Genomic DNA, 22,044 nt, shown 5'->3' with positions numbered 1-22,044 from the left:
GACATGTATGATGTTTTTTGCTGGATTTATTTTCAAATGATTTTCAAAAGCCAAAGGCTGGAGTGCAAGGATGAGGGCACTTCATCTTCTCCTGGTTAGTTTGGTTGGGTTGTACCTAAACAAAAAAATAAAAAATAAATAAACAACAGAAAGGAGCATCTCAGACATCTGTCCATGTTAGGATGGGTTTTTAACATTCCTAATTTATCACTGCTTATTGAGCTCTAAGGCATTTTGAAACAATAAAAAACAGCCCAAACCAAGTGCTGTAAAACAACGATGATGTTTGAACAGCTCAAAGTAAACAAGCTTCCTATAAAACCTCGTCTGGGAAACTTGTTTGCTATTTTATAAACTATTTTCTCAGCAGCGGGGTCTGCTACCATGTTATGTATGACTGGCTGAGCATGACTCGGTGATCAAACACCTCAGCACTGACATGCAGGGGAAAAAAATCTCAGACAGTCTCTTTACTGCTTAGTCAAAGAAAACAAGGCAGCGTAGGCTTACATCACCGCTGTCGCCCTGACGACCACAGTGAATTCCTGATTGATTCAAGCTGAAGCTATCTTTCAGCTTTTTAAAAGCATCTATGTTTAAGTTAAGTAATTAAGCCAATACAGCAGTCTCCAGAATTACTGGCATCATGGCTAAAGATGTAAAAAGAAAAAAAAAAAATTAAATTTACAATACAATGCAAAAGCATAACTTCACAAACAACCTTTAATTGTAATAATTATCTCAGGAGGTAACAGAAATCATTTGGCTAATAGGAGCATGTTTAGTCTTTATTGGTAACATTTAACATCGGTCAGCCTATCTTCCCTTCAGCTCACTTCACATGTTTTCTATTTGATTAAGGTCTGAGGGGTGACATCACCATGGAAAAAAGGTTGACCGTTACCAGTGAACACTTTTCCTGGTGATGTCGTCAACATGTTTTGGATCTTTGTAGAGCTCAAAAGATCCAAGAAAACACTACTGTTCAGTTTTCTGGAAAAGGCTATCATCAATATGATGATAGCCTTTTCATATATATATATATATATATATATATATATATATATATATATATATATATATATATATATATATATATATATTTTTTTTTTATCAAAAGTCCAAGTACTTTAACATGTTTCCTGTACACTTTCACAAGGTTCCTAATGGAGTCAGGGCCTTAGTATCAGAGATCCTCCTAAGAGGTTGTTTTTCTACATATCCGCTCTTTCTTTTTATGCCACACTGAACTGCAGCTTTGGTTCCCAAACTAATTTATCCTATCATCCCTTATGTCCCTAAAAGCAATAAATCAATTAATTGCATGATACAAATAATTCATGTGATAAATTTAGATGGGCTTGATCAGAGTGCATTTTTTTTTCATTGCTTCTCCTTATTTTTCTGCTAAAAAACTGAGAAATATTAAAAGTTTCACTCCTGTGCATCAGTCTCCACTCACCCCTACCCTTTTTGTTTCCTCAGCGTAGCAAGAAGTGAACTTTTGTGGCTGCTATTTATTGGCCTCATGGACTTTTTTTTACATACCTAGAGTGTAGCCTGAGAGCCGAGCAACTGAACTAGTTTAGATTTGGAGAAAACAGAGATGGGACTGGTTTTTAAGTCAAACAGCTACAGCCAGTGTGGGAGCCTTTTGAGGGGCTGATCGACTTTGATGAACAACTTAATCTGTTTGAGCCGGTATGTTGCATTTGTAATACAACAAACTGCATATACACCTAAAAAACTTCACAACCGATGCAGCAGTTTCCATTCTACCAAGAAAATAATCCAAACATAGCAGTACAACATGGTTGGCATTAAGAAACAGTGCTTAATCACAAAACGGATGCTGCCTGTTAATATTAGAACTCGATGGAAACGGGGTATTTTTATTTTGACTTCAGCTTAAATGATCCCTGATATGCGCTGCTGATATTCATGGAGTCATAGAGTCCATCCATTTCCATGATAAAAACGACACAATGATTTCAAACTTTACACAAGTCTAAATTTAAACAAAAAAACAATCAAATCATCTGAGCTCCCATTTTTCGCAAGCAAGTTAGTGTGGCCCCTCATTCAAACAAAAAAAAGTCTAAAGCAGAAAATTAAATATTGCAAAAAAAAAGAAACCAGTCACAATAAACCAAACTTTAAAATGCAAATAACACCTGTTTATTCCAATATGTAAACAAATTTAATATTATCATTATCAATAAATAAGATAAAAAAAAAAAAAACTGCAAAAACTGGATCACTTCAATTCATTTTTACCACGCCCCCTTCATTTACACTGGGGCGCCTCCCATCATTAGGAACCATTAAACTAATAGCTTCAGTTACATATACATACACATATATATATATATAGTGTAACTGTATATATATATATTGAATATATATATGTATCGTGTAACTGAACTCAACCTCCTTTTATTAAAATCTAAAACCGCACTGACATGTGAACTATATATATATATATATATATATATATATATATATATATATATATATATATATATATATATATATATATATATGCATGTCAGATTATACGAATCAAGAAAAAAAAAAAAAACGCTAGTATCGCCAAAAATAAAGCCCAGGCCAATGTATCATTCTGGTTAATGACGTTAAAAGCTTGCCTTTCGGAAAATCCATCTGAAACATAGAGTAAATTGCCTAAGAATGCAAACCTCTTTTTCTTTTTTGCCAGCTGTTTCTTTAGAAATATTTTTTAAAGGTTACAAAAAGCAAATGAGGGACATTTCTAGTCTCTGTTCAACAAAAACACTAAAGTTTAAGTAACAAAAAAAAAATCCGTCTAGATTCATCCAAAATTCTGAAGCAGGCATGTCAAACCCATTTTTATATATCAACTCTTTAAAGGGGCGAGTTGCCTCTGCCTGGATGAAACTTCTGATTTCATTATGTCAGTAATAAAAAGCAGGTGTTACAACTTTACTCCCATTTGTTTTGCAATGTGAGCCACTTTGTAAACTTTAAATGAACTTTTGCAGCAATTTAATGATAACCCTTGCAGCAATTTAATGATAACCCTTATTTGGCTCTTTGGGGCCAGTTATGTTTGGAAACTTCAGATTATTTTCTAAAAAGCAACATGTTCCAGTCTCTTACCTGAACAGATCGTCTCCTATGGCTTCATCTCTCCTGTTCTGACGCTCCTCCTGGAAGAACATCGGTTTAAATCAGAGACCCGTCATCCCAGAAAAGACAGAAATAACCAAGCAGGAGGGATATTGGTACCTCAGCTGTGTCTTTTAGCCATTCGTCCATATCAGAGTTCTTCCCCCTGTTGTGAACCAGCAGATCAGATCCTCCGATGATGTGAGGGAAACTCTCTGAGCCTGGAAGGTGTTTCTGTCACACAACATGCAGAGGTAATCAGATTAAATAAACACTTAAAAATGGCCTTTAAGTATAAATGTACAACTGCATTAACACGTAGACTACAAAGGCTGGAGATATTATATGACTTTTAAAAGGGAAAACATTTTCATTCAAAGGAACGGGGCCTTATGTTGGCCTAACAATAAAGGAAATACTGTTTAGCTTCTGATGCAATTAGATAAGAGCAAAAAAGTGTTTATGAATATTTTTGGGCAGCATTGAATTATTGGTCAGAATAAATCAAAATAATTTTCTTTAGTCCAAATTAACAGGAGAAAAGGAATGACTGTTGAGACTGTACTACAATTAGAGCCTTTATTGTACGTGTCAGATTAAAGTCCGACCTTTCGGAAACACTTGAAGTTCTTGGCGTGTCCGCTCTGCTGGGCCTGTCCCGCTTTGGGTTTTGTGGGCACAGAAACAGTGAGAGACCTGAACTCAACCATCAGCAGCTGCTTGGGAAGGTCTGGATCGATCTTAGTCTCCTGGAAAAGCATGGAAATCAACTCAGAACTAAACAAATTAATATTCCTTGGAAAAAAAAAAACTCCTCAAAAGATTCATTTCGTAAGTCTGTGTTAAAAAGGAAACTCAAACTTGATCGTCAAATGTTGTACACTGCAAAAAATTGAAATCTTAATAAGTATTTTTTTTCTTAAACTAAGTACATTTGTTCTTGAATTGAGGAGGTAAGTGAGACACTTTGCTAATGGAACAAGACAAATAAATTTAAAATAAGAAAAGCAACTGCATTGTCTTATTACAAGTGCATATTATCTAATTATTGTATTTCAATAGCAAAAATACTCATTCCATTGGCAAATCATCCCATTTAACTACTAAAATTAAGGGAAAATACACTTGATTTGAGACATTTCTACCTATTTCTAGATTGTTTTTGCAGTGTAACATCTGTATGCATTTAAGTGCAGCATAATTGATCAAACACTAAACTTGAGGAAACTTACTCAGATCACACAGGAAACAGGATGTTAACCTCAATAAGCTCATTTTCAAATATCCAATTATTTATAAAAAAGACTCAACAAAGTCAGACAAAACTAAGAGACACGTTTCTTTTCTCTGTTCAGCAGGATTTGATGTTTCAGCAGGAGCAAAAAAACTACAGATTTTCTCCTGAACACTTACTTGCACCTCCTCCTTGATCTTTACGGGTTTATCAGATGCTTTAGTCTCTTCTGCTGGCTGGGTAAGATCTACTTGGAGTAGCTCTACATCCTGTAGAAATAAAACCGTAAACTCAAGCCAACATATTTACTGTTTTCTGCATTTGTAAACTGAATCCCTTTCAGAGTACAATTGTCCTCACCTCAATAAATGACTCGTCATCTTTAAAATCAATAGACCTAGTTGGACTACTAGGAGCCTTGCTGGGAGGTTTATTGGAGTCAGGATAAGGCGTAGGGTTTTCTGTAAGACGAGGCCGCTCTGTCCTACTGGAGACAGACTCTCCCCTGTGGTTTTGTTTGGAACTCTCCTTTTCCAGGTGTAAATCAGGTCTCTGTGTGGCTCCTTCACTTTGCAGGCGCTGCTTCTTAGTCGAGGCCGCAGCAGTGTGTGAACTTTGCTTATGTTTGTCCAAACTGGGCACCATTAACTGCTCCTTCTGGCAATGACGGCTTGGGGGCTCATCACAGAAGACGTCCATATCCTCTGACATTAAGGACTCCAGTTCCTCCATCTTTATCTCCTCCTCCATCTCCTTCCTCTTTCTGCTTAGACGTTGATCTGCCAGAGCGTCTGCTCGCTCAGCATGAAAATCCTCCAAAGATTCAAGCGGAGTCTCACACACAGCTAAAGGTCCATCGGAGGGAAGTGAGGCCTTTTTTCCAGAGACTCTAGGTGAGTCTGTATCCTGCGAAGTGATGGTTGATTCAGGTGCCGGCCGCTTCGGTGCAGACACGACCGCTGAGTAATCTTCCTCTAAAGGTCTTAATGACACAGAGAAGCAAAAAAATAAAATAAAAAACGGAAAGATGGGTAGGAGTGAAAAGAGTTTTTGTTTATATAAATAAACAAGATTAAATAAGTTTGTGATGTGAACTAAAACCAGTTCTTTAAAAGTAAAATTTTTAAAAGTTTTTTCCAATCTTTCTTTTCTGTCCGTCTTTCTGGAAAGAAAAACAGTAAAAATGTCCCATTTGGACAGTCTTTTTTATCTTACAAAATTTCTTCAGAACTACAATCCTGATGGTACCCAATAGTTTGGACATGCTACAGAGAATAGATTTTATGTACCGCTTGTCTCTAAAAAAACAAAACAGTACCTACTTTGTTTAGAGTATCAGAAAGAAAGCATAATTGCACCAATCCCTTAACCTGGAACTTTGTCTGTCTTTGTTGGTTTTAGTCAAAGGCATGTTTCTCCTTCTTTCCCTGCATAATCAGACTATTACCTTTTCTTGTTGGCAGGCTGAAAGAAGCTGGTCAGAGTGGACTGTTTCTGTGGGGATGTGTGTGCAGGAGCTCTCTGTTTCTGTGGGGACTGTTTATGCAGGAACGGCCTGCTGCCTCCATTGGTTCTAGGAGAAGCCAGCGGGGATTTGAAGGTGTGTCCCCCTAAACCTTAAACAGCAAAACAAAGACATAAAACAACAATGAACGGTTGCTGCAGTGAGGAAACCTCCTCCTATTCTTTTCAGGTAAAGAAAATTATAGAGCTTAAAGGTAAAGTAGAGGATGTTCTTTTTCCGGGAGGATCATCATCATAAATGGTCCTCCTAACTTTCAATCATTCTGGTGATATGTTTATATAAGGCTTGTGCCCATTTTCACTTACCGATGGTGAATCTGACATAGTGGAGATATTCAAAATCTTCTTTAGGAAAGTAAGCTTGTATGAACGATGCAAACAGCAAATTTTAAAAAAGAACGTGCACAAGGAGAAATGGGCTCATGCGTGCTCTCACATGTATTTAATAGATGTTCCCTCTCAGAAGTGGGTACAGAGTTGTGCATGTACAATTTCTTTTTTAAGTGGAGAGGCTGGGTCTTTTAAAAAATTCACAAACATCCTGCGCTATATCTTTAAGAAGCAAAAAAAAAAAAAAAAAAAAGAGGGGACTCATCGTTCCTAGGAGACTAAAATCCAACTCAGCAGGCTCTACCTAAAAAGATAATAACTTAAAATGTAAAACAAAAAATAATACAATAAAATAACTTAAACTTAAAAACCTATGCCTAAAAACGAACAATGCACCCTCTGAAGCCAACATATAAAACTGGGTTAAAAGCTAAGGAGAAAAATGCTTTCTAAGACGAGATTTAATAAAAGAGAGTGAGTCAGCCTGCCTGATATTTAAAGATAAATAACTTCATAGTTTGGTATAAGGATGGAGAAAGAACATCCTGATCTACACTCTCCTGTCTTTGGAACGATAAATAATCAAAAGCTTTCCTGTCTATTCATCTATGATCACAAAGGGAAGTATGAATAATTTTCAGTTTAATGTCAAATGTAATATTAAATAAATTATTTATTTTTTCCAAAAATCAACTAACTTTATGTCATTTAATCATAATTGTCATTTATGTCTCCCCTCTCTTATTTTCTAATAGAAACAAACATTGAATGAAAGTACTATAAGTGAAAATCATCCATTTGGAGATGAACTGTTCAATCTGTGAAACAGGGACACAGCTGCACATTTTTCCAAGACTTCACCTTTTAGTTTGGGTTTTGGTTTCACTCCCTGTGAGTCAGTGTTGCCGCCAGCACTGAGAGATGAGCTCATTGTGTCCTCCACCATGGAATCTGTGGCCCTTTTCTCCGCCATGAACTTGGATCCGGGTAACTTGGCTACATTCTGCTTCTTCTCAGGAGTTTCTCCCACAGCTACAACTCCGGTCACATTGCAAACTTCCATCCTGACAACAAAGAACAATTCATAGTCCAGATAATGCAGTTGCTCTCTGCATATCTTTCACTAGTGGATACTTTTAACTAAAGCTGTATGGAGTAATGAGTCATTGTAATTAGTGTTGCGGCGATGCCATTTTTTTGGCCTAGATACCGATACCTGGCTGTGCAGTATTGGCCTATACCGATACCATACCAATACCATCTGTTTGAAATTGATGCGTGTGTGTGTGTGTTTGGTAAAGAACTGCATACTACTTGGATGTAAAATAATTACCATCATGCCTCTGTCAAGCAGCTGCCTACCTTTGTGAAGCAGGAAAAAGACAAATAAATAAATAAATAATAATTGAATAATCTCTTTTAAACCCTGAGATTTGGCCCTCAAATGCCAAAATAGTGCAACTTTCATGAACCTATATAACATGTATAATACAAGTGCAACAGCAAAAAGTAAAATTACATTAATAATTGAATAAACTCTTAAAAGCCCTGAGATTTGGCCCTCAAATGCCAAAATAGTGCAACTTTCATGAACCTATATAACATGTATAATACAAGTGCAACAGCAAAAAGTAAAATTACATTAATAATTGAATAAACTCTTAAAAGCCCTGAGTTTTGGCACCCAAATGCCAAAATAGTGCAACTTTCATAAAACTGTAACATGTATAATCCTGGTGTAACAGTAAGAACGTAAGATTATATTAAAATAAGAATTAATATATGAGGTATATTTGAGAGATGGCTGCATTAAGACATATCTGAGGTAAGAACAAATAGGATTAATCAGAACTGACATAAATAATTTCTTCCTGTAAATTAGGTTTAGGCTGATGTGCATTACTCCAAGTGCAGCTGCGACCCTTCCCGGTTTGTCTTGGCAGTCTTGAACTCTTTGTGTTCGTTCACATGTTTCGACTTACAGTATATGTTTGATCAGGGTCGAGGTACTGAAACTGCCTGGTTTAACTCCGCCTCTCAAAACTTTCAGTTCGCAAATCTTACATTTAACCAATTTAGTCGCCGGCGTTTCTATAACGAAATACTTCCAAACCGCAGACATTTTCTTCTCCTGGTCTGTTTTCCCACCGCATGAAAAAGCTGCCCCGGCATTGGTTAAGAGCGGCTGTTGGCCCGCTCTCATTGGTCTGGAGCAGGCCAATAGCGATAGTTAACTCTAGTGATTGTCGGGAGAGAGAAGGCTGCGTTAAAGGAATAGTACACCCAAAACATGATTAGCCTTCATTTTCTACTCACCTCCATGCTGAACAACACTCTGGAGTACTTTTTTGATATCTCAAATGCATCTGGAGATCTGGGAGGCTTCTTGCTGTCTGCTGACATTCAAATAATGGAGGTCCATGGCGCCCGAGACAGAAAGGTCCATAAAAGTCCACAAAAACGTGTCAATATTCCTCCATACTGCTCGTCCAATGTAATCCAAGTGTCCTGAGTGGGTAGCATCCAGAATTTACTCGAAACGAAGTCATTTAGAATGTTTTTAGAGCATAAACAGTAGTGTATAGGATTACCTAATAGCGCCCCCATGCGCGCTCGCGATTCTACGGAAGCCGGCAGACCAAACCAGCGCATTCAGCTCGGCAAAGAACTCATGCTCTTCCTCAACACTGAAGTCCTCAGACATTTTTCTTTCGTTGTTTCTTTCTTTGCACAGGTAAACAGCACATTTCTTCTTCTACGCTTGCATTATCGGCAGACCAGACGCTGAATGCGCACTTTCTTCCGGTTTGGTCTGCCGGCTTCCGTAGAATCGTGAGCGCGCATGGGGGCGCTATTAGGAAATCCTATACACTACTGTTTATGCTCTAAAAACATTCTAAATGACTTCGTTTCGAGTAAATTCTGGATGCTACCCACTCAGGACACTTGGATTACATTGGACGAGCAGTATGGAGGAATATTGACACGTTTTTGTGGACTTTTATGGACCTTTCTGTCTCGGGCGCCATGGACCTCCATTATTTGAATGTCAGCAGACAGCAAGAAGCCTCCCAGATCTCCAGATGCATTTGAGATATCAAAAAAGTACTCCAGAGTGTTGTTCAGCATGGAGGTGAGTAGAAAATGAAGGCTAATCATGTTTTGGGTGTACTATTCCTTTAAAGTGACATACGAACATCAAAATGGTATCAACCATTTTAGTGCTGGATCGGGGACCCGCCCGATACTGGTATCGGTGCAACACTAATTGTAATATACGTCAGCCTTTAATATATCCAAACAGCGAAACTAGATCTTGGTTATTGAGATACTAACACTGATACTGGCGGCATATTCATCATTATCAACAATCCGACATGTATTTGTAAAGTCAGGTCTTTCTGACATAGTGCAGCTCTACTCTGTACCTCTGTGACGTTTCCGTGTTGGCTGCATAGGCTGTGACGTTCTGAGAAGCTGCAGCTAAAACAGTTTCATCCACAGTCATATTTTGTGAAAGTGAAGCACTTGGGATTCTGGGTGGTATTTCACATGCAGGTTCTAAAAGACGAAGCAAATTAAGCACAAATGAAATGAAATGCAGGAAGAAACGGGATCAAATAAGAGTTGGATCTCTTCTTTGTGATCGCTCACCTGAGTCTTTGGTCAAATGGGATGGATTGCAGTATTTGTCACAAGAAGCGTATATGGCAGCTAGACCGATTTCAGACTCTGTGATGACTCTGAGACCTTTTCTGTTTAAAGGAAGAAAAAAAAAAGGGAAGAATTTTCAAGCACTCGCAATTATTAAAAACAAACTTTAAAGATCTTTCTTTTAAAGTTGCAGATCGAGTTGGAACCTGTGGACGACATTCTTCACAGAGTTCGCCCACTCTGTGGCTGATGGAGAGAGGAGATTTTGGGAGCTGCCCGAGGTGACCTCAACCACGCAGCTGTGAGGAGACTCCAGCAGGTCGCGGGGGAGGGAGCCCTCCTCCAGCAGCTGACTTCTGCCTCCTCCAAAACTAACCGCTGTGCTCAGTCGCTTTAGCTGCACACAGAAGAGGAGAGCTCCGAGTTAGCATGAGATTTAACCCTCTGACGGTCATCAAAGCAACAGAAATATTCTCCAAACAGGAAGTAACAATGCTTCTTTGTAAAGTTAGTTTTTTTACTTTAAACTTAGTGCAGCTCCCTCTTAAGATGCTTTAGTTATTATTTATTAATTTTATAAAATATTTATTTAACCAAGAGCATTGACATTAACAATCTTTTAGAGTGACTTGGCAAATAAAAACAAAAAGAAGGAACAAAAATAGTTACAAAAAACTTTAAAAAGCATCATTAAAAAGTGTTATTTGGAAAAATGTGAACCGTTTGTAAGAAGTTAAAACAGGCAGAATTAAAAGCACTGACAATATCAACAATTATTTTTTTCAGTAGTTCCACTAAAACTTAAATATTATATCCGTTCATTACACACAGACTGAAAGATTCCAAGTGTTTGTTTCTTCTAATTTAGATTTAGAACAAATCAGTCTCTCAGAAATATATTACTTCAGACCAATACAAAACAAAATTCTTTCTAAAAATGTTGACCAACTAAAAAAAGGCACAAACATGAAACTCAATGAGCATGTAAAACAATTAATGCATAGTTGGGACTTGTGTTGCCTGGATTACTGCAGCAATGCGGCATTGCATGGAGCCGATTAGTCTGAGAGACCAGGCTGCTTTGATAAAGGCCCTCAGTTCTTCCTCATTGTTAGATCTGTCATAAAGCAGTCCTCTTTACAATCAGATTAATCATGATTAAAGGATTATTGAAATAATCATCAACTAATTTAGTAATCGATTAATTGTTAACTGGAGTAAAAAGACTCTAAAACATGCCTTTAGCTGACAGAGCAACCCACTTAGAGCAATTTGCAAAATAATCGTTAGTTGCAGCCCTACCATGGTGCTTAAACCAGGTACTGGTAGCTTTGCCAATGTGTGCAGGTGTGATGTCCTGTTGGAAAATTAAATCTGCATATCCATAAAGCTGGTCAGGAGAAGGCAGCATAGTGCTCTAAACCCTCCTGGTCGACGGCACAGAAAACCATCGCTGACTGTGGAAAAACTTTACACTGGACCAGTCCTGTCCTTTTGCTCAGGTGAAACGCTTCGGACGTTGTGTCTCACTCAAGAGGCATAAGGAATAAACAGCAGAAACACATGTCTTTGTGCTGCAGTCCTGACTCCAGCTGCAGCCTATTGGAAACTCCCCCCAATTTTTTAATTGCTTTGTATCACAATCAGGTTGCAGTTAAAGGCCTTTGAATGGCTGATTAGTGACTAGCTTTTTCACATTATTCTAATTTTATGAGATACTGAATTTGTTTTTACTAGTGGTTAGTTATAATCATACAACTTAAAAGAATAAAACACTTTTTGTAATGAATAAACATAACATATAGGTTTTGCATTTTAATGGAATTACAAAAATAAATCACCTTTTTTTTATGATGTTCTTATAACATGACCAGCACCAGCAAACAAAAGGTCACAAAAAGCTAACCAATCAATAAAGCCCACCAGCGCCCTCTGCAGTAGATTGTTTATATTACATTTCTCCGCCACATTATCAACCCATTTGTGGGATCTCCCATTTTTATCCCATTATTCCTTATTTTCCAAAAAAAAAAAAGAGGGGGTGGGACAATCTCTTTACGCTAATAGTAAAGCTCAGGGCAAACAGGACGCTCCTAGTGGGACCAACTTTATGTGGAATAAACGCAGAACTCCTCCTTAGAAAAGAACAGAAAAGGAAAAAACATGTTGCTTAAAGTACTTTTCAGCCTCTCCTCTTCTTCACTATTTTTAATCTTTTCCTTTTTTGCCCTCATATCTTTAACTGAATCGACAATAAATGCTAAAGAATTTTAAATTTTAAATGCTTTAAATTAATTTTAGCACTGATAACAGATCTCACCCACATCTACTTGATATTCAAAACAGGTGTTAAAATAGTCACATAGCAAATATATTTCTGAAAAATTGGAATTTACCATACATCAGATTACACATCTTTTAGTTTCTTAGAGTAAAAATTTTGAGCGCATTGAGAATAATAACAGTCTCATACACATAATTTTTCCCCATCATGTTTTTATCGCTGCAATAATGCACCTTATTATGGTTTGCCTGAGAATGAAATACAATCTCATTTTTTCAGACATCAATTTTATAACTCAATTGTTATCCACTGCAGTTATGTAAGTACATTTGTTTTTACTCTATATTTGCATGCACAAATTGAACAGAGAGAAATTTGTTTGCAAATATTTCAAATGCAGAAAATGACCTTGTCAAATGTTTTGTCAATTAGGCGGGTGATGGCTCTAAGAGGAGTGAGGAGGTTTTTCTGTTCAACACAGATTATTATAACATTTCAAGTATTATTTGACAGCCTTGACAACTGTCATATTAGTTTTTCTTTTAATCAAAGAGGGTGGATGCATTTGGTGGTGAATGAAAGAAAAAGATCACCTTGAACTAAATAAGAAAATACAAACCTGTTTGGTAGTGAGAAAAATAAAGGTTTTTCCAGTAAAAAGCTGTTTCCGAGCTGGCATCAATCCAAGGTTAACATCCTCTTTACTCAAGCTGGGCTCATCGATCTCGGGGATATAACTTCAAACAAGAACAGACATTTAAACACAGTTAGGTAGCTTACTTTAGGCCCCGTCCACACGAAGTCAAAACGAACACGAAACGCTGATATTTTCCAAAACGTTTGCCGTAAAGACGGAGACGTAAAATAAATGTGAGCGTCCACACGAATGCATGAAAACGCTGCAAAATGTATGCCAGGCCTGTAAGTGGCGCTGTGGTGCCAAAGCAAAAATAAGCGACGAAATGTAGGGCATGCGCACTAATATTATACATGGTTGCCCTGCGGGTCTATTTTCGTGGTTAAGTCAAATTCAGGTGCTGAACTATGTGGTCGATATTGCTCTGTTCTTCCTGGAGATATTCCAGAAGAAGAAGATTCTGTTGTAAGCCCGACCAGCCCGACAGCAGGGTGAGTAGCATTAGCAGCAACGGCGCCATTGTTGTTGTGATGTGTCGCGCTTGCGTGTTTAGAGGCGACGCTATGACGCATGCGTGTAAAAAAAAAATGCGGTTAGGGTGTAAAGATGGAAACGCGAAAACGGCGTTTCAGAATCTTCCCACTCTGAAGGGTGAATAAAAAAAAGATTGTTTACAGACCCCCGAAACACCGGCTTCGTGTGGATGAGAGGCTGGTTTGGTGAAAAATTTGTGCGTTTAGGCCAGGGTTCGTCTTCGTGTGGACGGGGCCTTAAACAGAAACCTCACTGAAAAATGGGGGGTTAGCTGTTACCTCTCTGCTTTGGGAGGGGCAGATTTTTGCATAATGGCGCTGCTCAGCACTGAGAAGTACTCTGGCTTCACGATGGGGCGACAACACAGCAGAGCAGAGATGGTCTAAGTAAGAAAGGTGGAAAAAACATTAGCAGATGTTTGGAAACTAAAACATCCACTGGGTGAAATCAGGGACAGACAGCGGCTCTGACCTTTATGGTGACTTTAACAGTTGGCATGGCCAGGTGGGTGCAGTCCTGAGTCCAGCTGTTCACCAGTTTCCCCCCCATAGCTGAAAGGGCCTCAGAAAGCGATGTCTTGCCAGCAGCATCCAAACATGACGAACACACCACTGGCTTCTCTAGAAACACCACACTGAGGCAGACAAAGCAGTAAAATGACCAAACTGGAGGTTATCAGTACTTACAAAAGTTTTTTTTTCTTTTTTTTTTTTACACACGTGAATTTGCTATGAAAAACGCCAAATGTGACATTATCCCCCGATGACAGTTCAACGGGCGCCGTTAGCTGCTGATTGTTAACGAAGGTTCCATATTTGGACGTGTCCTTAAGTGTCAGGGTCTAAAAGAAAAAAAAAGGTGTTGAACACAGATTAAACAAAGCACAACAGTTAGCACGCATGAAACACTCACAACATCTAAAGTGAGAAGAAAGCGGGAAAGTCTGTGAGACATCTAGAAATTTCAAAAAGCACTATTAAGAAAAAAATGGAGGCAAGCCAATACTATAAATTAGGGATGAATGTACTGTTTGAGAGATGACAGCTTTACCTGGGTTTATGAAAGTATAACAGCATAAAGACATTTTCAAACCTAGAAGTCAGTTTAAAAAGCTTGTATAATATGACTTATGGCACTGGACGAGTTCTGGATAGTGAATACCTAAAAATAAAGAGTGTGTTTTTTAAACTTCAAATGGAAAATGTTTCTATTTTTACAGTTTTGGTTATTCTTGCAGCAAATTGGTGTTTTTAGAGTCTGCATACTCAACTGATTTCATTTCATTAAAAGATTAGTTTGAGATTATTTCAATAAGTGATTAACAAACTTGACCTGATTAACTATTATTAATTTTTTAATGATTAACCTTCCATTTTATTGTATCAGTATGTCAGTAAAGAAAAACAAAAAGAAGCTACTACCAAGCTTCAGTTGCTGCTTAGATTGCTTAGATTGCTCCTGTTTGTTAGAGTATGAATGGCAGGCTCTCTGCCAGACTGTTTCACATGATACGGCTACAGTCCCACTTGTTGGGTAGGTTACACTATCTCTAATCAGTCAGGTGCTACTGCAGAATAAAAACACAATAGTTATGCAGGAGAAACTCTTAGATGAGGATGAATTAAAGGAATAAAATGACATCTGTCTGGAAAACCCTGAGCTTATTCATTTTGTCTGTGTGTGTGTATGTTTGTGTTTGTGTGTGTGTGTGTATGTGTGCAAGGGGGTGGGGGGCATCTATGCTGAACTTTAAACTGCAAATCTAATCATCTGCAAATCTATAAATTTGGTTTATTCATATGCAAACGAATTGTGCACAACATACCAAAAAAATTGTACACAAAACTTGAAAGATAATAAAAAGTTAATGCAACCGCTCCTTTTTTTCTCTCACCTGCTCAGTCACAGTAAGCTGAGCATGAGACCTGCTGATGGATTGGTCACTGGGCAGAAGGATGTCACAAGCCTTACGGCCAACGACGCACGTTTTACCAGGGAGGAGATAGAAAGCTGCACCTGAAAAGAAAGAAACGTCAGCTAAAAACCTGATACACTGCAAAAACCATCAATAAATAAGTAAAAATGTCTTAAATTAATTGTATTTACCCTCAATTTGAGCAGGTAAATAAGATGATTTGTCAATGTAATTAGTTTTTTTACTCTTAAAATAAGACAATTAGATAATATACACTTGAAAACAGACAATGTAATTGTTTTTTTCTTATTTTAAATGTAAATCGTCTTGTTCCATTGGAAAAGTGTATCACTCACCTCCTAAATTCAAGAAATAAATACACTTATTTTAAGAAAAAAATTCTTATTTAGATTTCAATTTTTTGGAGTACTTGGTCATTTAAAAATAATGATACTAACAATAATTCAAAAAGACTTTTCAGTAATGAAGCCCAACTGGTGAGCAAGTAATAGATGAAATGTTCAACATATTCAACACTCCTCATATTTTTGCATAACAGCCCTGACCTCAGTCAAGGCAGCAGGGAACAGAAAAACTGCTGTTCTTCTAATCAATGAATTCATTATTCTCAGCTCTACCAGCAGACATGGAAAGTAATACTCTCCTTTGAGAACATGGCTGCTGAGAGAAAACTCAAAGCTAGCTCAGTTGAGCCTCAGTAAACTGCATCTAAACAAAACACAGAAGTACAGAGGTCTAAGAAGAAATGCCAAATGATTCTGCCAAAAGTAGAAATTACTGATTTTTTTTCCCCAACTATTATTGCAAATGTCATTTTATTTTGATTTTCCAACAAGCAGGTAGATCTTTCACTCCAGGGATTCATTGTTTTGATTATCTTAACATGCCTATGTCACAGGGCTTTACTGTTACTGTTATATGGAAAGGTGCTTACTTCTCCAGGCATACGTTGATCGGTGTGCAAGCTGCAACTATCTTCCCTTCTGTATGCTGCAAATTATTACCTGAAGGGCTGGAGTGAAAGTAAGGGTCTTAGTCTTGTTAGATTTAATGTGACCAAACCGATGGTTCTGTAGTTAAATGCCTCGCCCCAGTAGGAAGCTTCATTCAGAATGAGAGACAACACTAGGAAAGCTGAAAAGAGTAAAAAGTTGCTGTGTTTTATGCTTCTAAGCCTTCAACCTACATCTGTTCAGTTCAAAACTCACTAAATAGCGTTTTATTTAATAAATCCCTGATTCAGTGCAGAAACAGATTTGATTTTTCTCTAGCAGACTCGCAACTTTATGGTGAAATTCACATTATAAAGTGTAGCAGTTTACATCAGTGTCATAGGTGAACATGGTCATTGCTCACAACTTATTACATTATTAAAAGATATGGTTGATACTGACTTCAATGATGGACTTTGTCCTGTACTTGATGTTTTCCTTTTGTACTCACCAGATAATGCAGTCAGCCAGAGAGCCTTTGGATAGCCTCTAAAAGTTATTTTCTTTTTAAATTGTTCAGTCAGTTATTTAATTCTGTTTCACTATAATGACAAATTCAACAAATATACATTATACTGCACTTGTTATTAGCTATCAGACATACATGCACTAAAGCATCTTCTTTCAACCAAGGGGTAAAGTCTAGTTTTTGTCTTTAAAGGTTCTCAAGGGTACAAAGTCTTCAGGCAACAGCAATGACAACGTTAAAATGTATAAATGCCCAATTAAAAGGAGCTTTGATGGTTTAACAAAAAAAAAAAAAAAAAAATTAAGACGTTTGGATCATTGTTATGAAATTAAAATACAGCCATTTTATAGTTCAACATCTTCCATCTAACAAGAGAAAAGTAATTTCAGAGCTTAAAACTTGGATCTAATCTGCAAATATACGGTTTGTTTCCCAACAAAATTTAACCATAAAATCTAACTATGCATTGCTAAGGAAAGTTGCATAAAGCCCAAACTTCAAGGCTCTGAATCTTAAATGCCAAAGGGTCTGACAGTACAATTAGAACTGAAAAAGTGTGTATTGTAAGTTTCCTGAAGAGAAGTTCTGTATAGAATATTGCATCATGTTTCAGGTTTGCCAAGCCATCAGTACTGAACAACAAGAGAAACAAACAACAAAAAGAAGAAAAATTAAACAGAAGGAAAACAAGTATTTATATTTCATTGTAATGTAAAGCACCCCTTAGAGAGAAAACAAAAAAGACCAAATTGCAACTCTCAGGTACAGTAGTGGGGTAGTAATGATGAGGGCTTTTTTTCCCCACACAGTATGGTGTCAGCTCCCCTCTGTGTGAAAGTTGGAGTCTGCTTTGTGTTAAAACATCAGGTGTATTTTGTTTTTCCATAAAAACCTATGCTGTTTAAGTTCAGTGAATGACTGAAAAGTATTTATGTCTAAGATAAGATAAATTTCAATTTAAAGGTTCACTGCAGCCTTTAGCCTGTTGTTAAAGACATTATGTGCGTTTAAGACCCCTTATATCCTTTTATTATCATCAGACAATCAATGCAAAAACTTTAAGGAATGTATTCAGCAGAAGAAAAAAAATCACCATCGTGAGACTGCATGCAGCCTAACTTTGACCCGTTAGCCCGCAGCTAGCTTTCAAAATGTCGACCATGGTAAATAAAGTTACCTCCAGACTGCTGAGGAGTCAATATCCACATGTTTCAGTCTTTGCTTCACGATTCATTAATTGCAAAAAACAAAAACATTCGGACTGTGAAACATTTTTTTTGATAAACAAATCCTCATCATGCTGAACGCGCGGGCGCGCCACGAGACGTCATCACTCTGCGTCGCATCGTCTTTCAAAATAAAAGAAAGGTAAAAAGTGAAAGCGCGTTGCGCTGTAATAATAAATACATTAAAGCATGTCTGAATAAAAAAACTGCCCTGCCAAAATAGAAAACACAATAAAGTATAACAACAGTGTTGTATTTGTTCATCATTCATCAAATTAGTTACACTAAACAAGATAAGTAGTAGGGAAACCAACAAAAATGTGTATTTAAAAATATTTCCTAATAATTTGTGTTTGTATCAGAGAACCATTTCAGAAAATACTGGTTGTGACTTAATTAACCATCAGACACACGAGGTAACATGTAGTTCTTGCACATAAAATGTATTAAATCATGTACTCAATTGTACTTATGGGCTATACAACAAAGAAATAAACAATGAATCTATGGAGAATACATTTTTTTTCTTAAATAAAAACAATCCAATATTTAAAAAATCATATAATCCATTATTCATTTGCTAACATAAAAACCGGCTCAATTTATTTCTGCGTTGAATTTTTTGTTGTTGTGGTAGAATTTTGCTGGAAAAAAAAACAAACAAAACCCAAGTAGAAATAGATTAAAATAAAGTACAAATATGCAACGTTGTCTTTTATTGTTGCTTAGTCAAACACTAAACAATAAAAAATACACCATTATAAATTTTAAATAATGAGGTCTAATTCTAAGCCACAGGGCTATAAACATAACACACATATCTAGTGTATTAGCATTTAGTTTTATTAATGACTTTAATTTTAAATACTATTTTAAAAAAACTAATAAAAAAAACTCTTCTACTGTAATCAACAGATGCACAACAAAATATTGCTCACAATATTAAATATGAAAATCAAATTTCTACATGATTCCTTTCTTTTTTGACATATCCAAGCATGCATCACATTTTTTATTTTGTCTCATTAGCAGAACTTAGAATAAAGGATCATTGTCGGATTTCCAAGGCTGGCCAGCTGTTCTCAGACGACCCTGTCCCCACAGGCAGGGTAATTTGTGATTCACTCTCATCACAGCAACACTGGTGCAAGAATCCGGTTTACGAATGATCTCACACCATTCTGGGTAGTCAATGGGCTTAGTTGCACTGTAGGGCAGAAGAGACTCAAATTACAGCAATGATATGAATAGCAAATGTTTAGAAAGGGTTGATCTTAACTGCACAAGTAAACAAACTCACAGGTCACAGCATCCTACTCCAAAAGGCTCCATGCAGACACACTGGTAGCAGTCACTGGTTATCCAGCTCTCCCCAATCCCATACACTTGACCCATGTGTTCACAACTTGCTGATATGGACAGAAAATTAATTTTCACCTCAACAGAACTTTAAACATGTTTCTTTTTTTTTTAAATCATTGATGAGATTATTAGCCATTCATTTTAAGCACTGAAATCAGGATTATGATTTTTCATGTATTTATGCAATGTAATTTTCAAGTCAAAACTGTATAATTCATCTGAATCTGCAGAACAATAAATAAAGGTAAGATTTGAGTATAATAAAAATAAAAAAAAAAACACAAACATGGTAACTATTCAAACATTTTGCCCCACATGCTGAGACCAGGCTTTTTAAATGATATGCATTTATTAACAAAAACAGTTTTTTTTTTATGTACCTTTAGTGTTGAAGAAGCATTCGCCACTGTTGTAAACAGAGAAACATGGCAGACTGGCTCCCAGGAGCAGCAGTGAAGCCAGTAGTACTCCCATTGTTTTGGTTATTTCTGGTGAAAAACTGTGCAAAGGTGAATAAAGAAAAAAACAAAAACACTGAAAACAGAATCTGATAAAAGGTACAAACCTAGATAGGTTTTCAAGCCCGGTTGTTTAAAAAACCTTCAGACCTTTTAGTGAGTTCAGTCAGCTTTTCCTTTTCGTCTTCGTTTCGTTCACCGTCGTGCTGCCTTCATGTTCTCCTCTCTTCTCCTGTTCTTTTCTTTCTAAATGTCTGCACCTCCTTTTCAGTGCCACGGTTGAACTGACGCACTTTCTCCCTTTGGTCTCTTATATTTATACTGTAACGCCCCAGACTCATCATCCCCCACTCATGTATTACCTTCTACTATCTGCACACAAACAGAGACCCATAAACCCACAAGCATTTTGTTCACCATTGCTTCTCCCCTCCTAAGCATACAGTGTGCAGCCTTTCAGATAGTGTTTGTCTCAATGGATCCCATTTAACCCCATCTGTTACTGCTTGGTTTGCATCATCCATAGGACAACTGCATTTGTGTGTGTAGAAGGTTTACATCAACCTTTGACCTCCTACTTTAGATAAAGCTAAAAAAGGAAATATTTTGTCTTACATTCAAATACATCTTTGTAAAATTTTGGATCTATTACTTTTCTCTTTATCATTTCTCAAAGGGATTTTGTTCAGATAATTCAGAGAAAGAATAATCTATTACCGTAACCAAATTTGATTCTCAATAAAGTTACATCTCCTTTTCCTTTACCTCCAATGTGGGGTTTGTTTAAAGGAAATAAAGAGTCACATATTTAATGTTTAATTCAAAACTTTGTTTTTTCTTCTGTAAAACTATATTTGGAGCACACCAAATCTTATTTGTCAAATATAGATCTCCCTACAAATAATCGTTCAAGTGTAACTAAAGCAGGAAATAGTCATGACTTTGGTCTAAGCCACCTACTCAGTGAGACGCATTCAGATGTCTGAATACATATGGAGTTTGTTCTTCACTGATTTCTAAGCCAATTATTAAAATCATTGTGAATACAGGCTTAAATAACTTGGATAAATCCTCATTAGACCACCTCAATGCAGCTCATATATTTTCCAACACTAACATGAGATAATGAACGATTCCCTCTACAACCACTTCTAGGAAAACCCACTACAAGAATTTTTTTTTTGCACAACCACTGGTGCAAAAATAACGTATAAAATAAATGTAACTAATGTATTGAAGTAATGTCTTATTTGATCAAGTGAGCTTAAATTTTAAGAATATGGTATAAACATTAACAGGCTTGTTCTTGATAAAAATCCTTTTGTTTGGCCTTAAGGTATCAATTTATCCCTTTCCCTGTGAGTTTTCTTTGAGTAAAACAAAAAACTAATTTATGATTCAGCAGTGAATTAACTACACAAGATATTATCTTTCTTTCTGTGACAGGTACTGTTATTTAAGGGCTTCATCTAGGACGTACGGTGCCTGTCGTGTGTTATGATGTACAGTTTATCTGTTTTATTTAACTGCATCAGTCCTGTCCAAACTTTTCTGTGACCTGTACCAACACTTATGTTAATAATGTGGATTAAGAACACTACAATGTATACAATCGAACAAACAAAATTAAAATATTAAAATGAGCATTAAAGCTTTCTTTAACATAGATTATCAGAGACTAAACAATAATAATTGTTTATTGTTGGTCATGGTTGGTGCTTCTTAACATTTACTTTTTTATTGGAGTTCCAATAGTCCCACCTGGTGGGAGATCTTGATCGGTATTACCAAAAATCTCAGATATGCACACCTCATATTGTTAGTGTATAGATAGACGTGCACAGTGATACACAGCAATGTTATATTTACTGCTTATATCTATTTGATTTCATATTAGAGGGAAAAATTTAGTTGAACTTCAGGATTTGGGTTGATCTTTCAAACAATCAGCATAATGGATGGATGGATGGATGGATGGATGGATGGATGGATGGATGGATGGATGGATGGATGGATGGATGGATGGATGGATGGATGGATGGATGGATGGATGGATGGATCTTTTTATAATACCTTACTGTACATTTTCATTACCAACCACAATTTGTAAGAACAAAATGAAAATATAACAGAAAACATTTTTGAATAAACGTATTTATTTATGCAGTACCTGCAGGAGTTAATAAAAACAACAGGCATTCATCAGACTATGGACAAATATAACGTTTATAGTGATTTTAGAGTGACTGCTGAT

General features: G+C 36.7%; 2 protein-coding genes across 5 annotated transcripts; both read right to left on the bottom strand.

The window, feature by feature from the left end:
* Window positions 1–34: 34 nt before the first annotated feature.
* Window positions 35–18,241, bottom strand: nbn (nibrin). Its single transcript, XM_038290190.1, has 17 exons — window positions 17,922–18,241; window positions 15,242–15,363; window positions 14,067–14,188; window positions 13,819–13,981; window positions 13,626–13,729; window positions 12,796–12,913; window positions 10,099–10,289; window positions 9,893–9,993; window positions 9,667–9,799; window positions 7,100–7,302; window positions 5,832–6,000; window positions 4,745–5,366; window positions 4,564–4,653; window positions 3,759–3,899; window positions 3,271–3,384; window positions 3,142–3,191; window positions 35–115 (listed from the first exon to the last, which is right to left on the bottom strand). The coding sequence occupies exons 1-17, from the start codon at window positions 17,950–17,952 to the stop codon at window positions 82–84; spliced, it is 2,508 nt and encodes an 835-aa protein (XP_038146118.1). The 5' UTR covers window positions 17,953–18,241; the 3' UTR covers window positions 35–81.
* A 411-nt stretch (window positions 18,242–18,652) lies between these two features.
* msmp2 (microseminoprotein, prostate associated 2) lies at window positions 18,653–20,100 on the bottom strand. Of its 4 annotated transcripts, none has more exons than XM_038290194.1 (4): window positions 19,941–20,100; window positions 19,713–19,831; window positions 19,271–19,379; window positions 18,653–19,177 (listed from the first exon to the last, which is right to left on the bottom strand). In XM_038290194.1, the coding sequence occupies exons 2-4, from the start codon at window positions 19,804–19,806 to the stop codon at window positions 19,006–19,008; spliced, it is 375 nt and encodes a 124-aa protein (XP_038146122.1). In that variant the 5' UTR covers window positions 19,807–19,831; window positions 19,941–20,100; the 3' UTR covers window positions 18,653–19,005. The 4 variants fall into 4 exon arrangements, with proteins under 4 accessions (XP_038146122.1, XP_038146124.1, XP_038146123.1 ...); XM_038290196.1 differs by having other exon boundaries at window positions 19,898–20,098; XM_038290195.1 differs by having other exon boundaries at window positions 19,713–19,820; window positions 19,898–20,098.
* Window positions 20,101–22,044: the final 1,944 nt, after the last annotated feature.

The sequence above is a fragment of the Cyprinodon tularosa genome, unplaced genomic scaffold, assembly GCF_016077235.1.
Source record: "Cyprinodon tularosa strain WSP-4 unplaced genomic scaffold, ASM1607723v1 ctg277, whole genome shotgun sequence".
NCBI lineage: Eukaryota > Metazoa > Chordata > Actinopteri > Cyprinodontiformes > Cyprinodontidae > Cyprinodon > Cyprinodon tularosa.
This window is presented reverse-complemented; position numbering and strand designations above follow the sequence as displayed.

Coding starts and splice junctions, on each gene's coding strand:
- nbn (XM_038290190.1), bottom strand. CDS start 17,952: ATGTGGATATTGACTCCTCAGCAGTCTGGAG. Junction 13,982..14,066: donor GTTTTTCATAGCAAATTCAC/GTGTGTAAAAAA, acceptor TGTCTGCCTCAG/TGTGGTGTTTCTAGAGAAGC. Junction 9,994..10,098: donor GTGAAGAATGTCGTCCACAG/GTTCCAACTCGA, acceptor TCCTTTAAACAG/AAAAGGTCTCAGAGTCATCA.
- msmp2 (XM_038290194.1), bottom strand. CDS start 19,806: ATGGGAGTACTACTGGCTTCACTGCTGCTCCTGGGAGCCAGTCTGCCA. Junction 19,380..19,712: donor ATGCTTCTTCAACACTAAAG/GTACATAAAAAA, acceptor TGTCCATATCAG/CAAGTTGTGAACACATGGGT. Junction 19,178..19,270: donor GGAGTAGGATGCTGTGACCT/GTGAGTTTGTTT, acceptor TCTGCCCTACAG/TGCAACTAAGCCCATTGACT.